The sequence below is a fragment of the Phytophthora parasitica genome (assembly GCF_000247585.1).
Source record: "Phytophthora parasitica INRA-310 unplaced genomic scaffold supercont2.3, whole genome shotgun sequence".
Taxonomy (NCBI): Eukaryota; Oomycota; class Peronosporomycetes; order Peronosporales; family Peronosporaceae; genus Phytophthora; species Phytophthora nicotianae.
Genome location: NW_008648989.1, coordinates 585,891 through 589,086, shown reverse-complemented (window position 1 = coordinate 589,086; position 3,196 = coordinate 585,891). Strand labels below are relative to the sequence as shown.

Here is a 3,196-nt window from a genome sequence, read left to right as displayed (position 1 = left end):
AATGACCTGATAACGAAGTACAGACGATTCGATGATGTGAAGACCCTCTGGAACAAGACGCTAGACCTATGTGAAATGCTCGCTGAGCACTTCGGTGGCGATGGCCGTGTCCAACCTGGCCAACTGAATCGGAATGACGGCCCAGTGAACGGAAAGCGAACGCGCGACGAGTCAAGCTCGAACAATGCAAAGGACGACGACCAACGAGGCCGTAAACGCGCACCGTGGGTGTACACTGGCAACAGAGAGCACAACCAGCAAGGCGGACAACAGCAGAACGGTGGGGGGGCGACACAACCAACCGAACAATGGAAGTGCACGCCGAGTGGAGATTGTCGATGAACCTGAAACGAAACCACACCCACCCACCTCCGATGCTGATCCGAAGATCGAAGAGACCAAGTCTAAGTCAACCTGACGGTCACGGGTGCCGTTGGGAACTGCCTTCTTTACGTTCGACCCAGGCATTTCCTTCGACACCCCTGTACTGGACAGCGGCGCCTCCTTCCACATGACTGGACGGCGCAACGAACTCCAAGACATCACTACTATTCCCACTGTAACGATAACAGCGGCGGATGGTCGACGAATTAGAGCCAACACGACCGGATCACTGCAGATTGGTGACATTGTCCTCACTGAGGTCCTCCACATGCCCGGGCTGGAGCGAACGCTGATCTCAGTGTCGGCACTTGTTCACCAAGGGCACAGGTGCGACTTTAGTGCGGATGGCTGCGTCGTACACGGGCAACCGTACGTATACGGCCACCTTCCCAACGGAATCTATGTAGTTCGGCCCGAAGCTCCGGCATCTCCGGTCCTTGCACTTGCAGCAGCCACAATGAATACCATTGATGACTGGCACATGCGTCTTGGCCACGTCCACCATCGCGCCATAGCCGACCTCGAAACGACCAAGATAGTTGATGGACTGCGCAACCACGCGGCCAAGATGCTCAACGCGCTCTACAGGTGAGTGGCACTGTGACGACCTCTGGTGACGGGCCAGATGATCCCGGTCACCGCTAATCCACTCACAGCACTTCTCACAGAGCTCGTATGGTTGATCTGGAGGCCTTGACGAGGCCATCGCCGGTGTTACCACAGATTGCCGAGGCAGCCAACGTCATGTAGGCAGGTTTCACCGGCATATTCTGCAGAAAAATTCATTCTGAATGAAATGATAAATAAACTATTCATTACGTCACACTAAATCTAACCTAATAAAGAGGTACATCGATTAAGCCGACACTGTGTCGCACGTGAGGTTCCAGGCCGTCGCACCACTAGAAAAGGGCGTTTCGCTGTTGTTTGGATGATGGTCTTATTTTTCTGCTTGCGCGCAAGTACAGCGAACGCGGCTGGTGCGAAGTGTATCCAATCGCGGGCGGACCAATCATAAAAAAAGTTAAGCCCATACCCTAAATTCTGGTCTTTTTTATAGGTATTTTAATATTAAATGGAAGTGATTAGTGTTCCCCAACGAAAATCCGTCGTAATTTAACGGAGGACGTAAATTATGATGGGATAAAATACCTACCTCTAAAAATGTTATAAAAAAAATAATTTAAAAAAAAAATCAGGCGCGGTTGTGAGAGCCTTTTATTTCAGAATCCCCCCCCCCCCCTTTGATAGTGGTCACGGATCTTGGAAGAGCTTGTAGGAGCGAAGGGGGTGAGTCACCACTCGGAGCCACTCGGAGAGGAAGACCGGAGCGAAGACCACTTGAGGGGAAGAAGGAAGATTCTGAAGTGATTGATTTATCGGAGTTTACACTACTCTCACTACCTATTCTGCATCCAATCATTGAGGTCATCCAATCACCAACACTCTGCACCCGTCCAATCATCCACGCTGATGCTGCTTTTTTTTCGAGTGCGAGGTCTTCCAGTGCCGAATGTGTCGCTGGAAGTCATCCTATATCTACGCTTCAGATACCAGTCTTTGACTAGCAAAGGCGGATTTTTCCGCAACAGTGATGCTGCCGCAGCAACCACAGAGGAAACCCCTTAGCTACACACAATACACATCGTTTTGCTTGTTATCTTCACCTCACAGCGCACTCCAACTTGCCTTGCATTGTGCGTGTCCTACCGCCAAACCTGTTCAGCTGACCTGTCATTTTGACGAGCGATCAAGTTTTCGCCAAGTCTTCTCTACACTCGGACAACATTCCGGTAACATAAAAATCTCTACAGACGCCACGAACGTAGAGAATTGGTTCGTACTTAGTTGAATAAAATACGTACTTAAGAAGGGTAATATATTCTGTTGGTGATGTGTTGGTAACAGCCAAACGAAAACACTAACGTATTGGTGAGCATTGGTGAATCCGTTGGGAAAAAAGCCCAGGCTATGCAATCTCGTTGGGGACTGTAACACGGTCCATATTAAATAGCTCTATACAGAAATATCTGATCCAGTGTCTCTAGTTAACTTAACCATATCGTCTGTACTATAACAAAATAATACTAAACCGTGCATAAGCACGTGGAAGCTCTGGATTTTATTGCAAGTTAATTAATAATTACAAACGCTCCATTTGAATTGGTATCGCTCGAATGTTAGCCTAACGCACTTTGCCGGATACGCTTGCCACGCAAGCAACTTCATCATCCTGCAGAACATGCGGACCGGACTGTTTACTTGCATTATCACACCAACCACCGTAGTCTCACTATGTAGTTCCTAAGTCATTACGGTATGCTCCTACTAGTTTCGTTTTCAATATGTCCTACTTCGTTATCACTACTTCTGCATCACCCCAGTTTTGCTTCGATAGCTGCGCCATCATGGGTCGTTCTATGGAGCAGCAGCGTTCTCCTGCATACCAAGTCCGATAAGATGAGTATCGTCGATCACTTCGATGTCTTCGCGGTGGCAGGACCCGCACAGAACCCCGTTCCAGAGATCCACTTTCTCAATCGCGCGCAGTTGCAGGAGATTTCCAACCACGAAACGCGCATCGTCAAGGTTTCCGCTCCAAACCGTCACACGGAATGTAAATCGTTGCTGCGAAGCGTGCTCAGCGTCGACGAAACCGCTCGAAAGTCCACGAGTGAGCAGGCATTTATAAGGTTGAGATGGACGCCACGAGAGAAGGAGCCTTTACCATTCAGACGGAAGACTCCACGAACAGTTCCCGCTCTCCCTACACGCTGGCGAATATCTGGAACAGAGATAATAGTTGTTTCTT

General features: G+C 49.2%; 1 protein-coding gene across 1 annotated transcript in view; it reads right to left on the bottom strand.

Annotated features, from left to right (window-relative positions):
- Nucleotides 1-2,802: 2,802 nt before the first annotated feature.
- The window catches only part of PPTG_21040 (hypothetical protein), a gene marked incomplete at both ends in the record, with an annotated part of 600 nt that continues 206 nt past the window's right edge, over nucleotides 2,803-3,196 (bottom strand). The window contains one exon of the mRNA XM_008895492.1: nucleotides 2,803-3,043. Coding sequence (XP_008893740.1) covers nucleotides 2,803-3,043 — 241 coding nt within the window. The remainder of the gene's footprint in view (nucleotides 3,044-3,196) is intronic.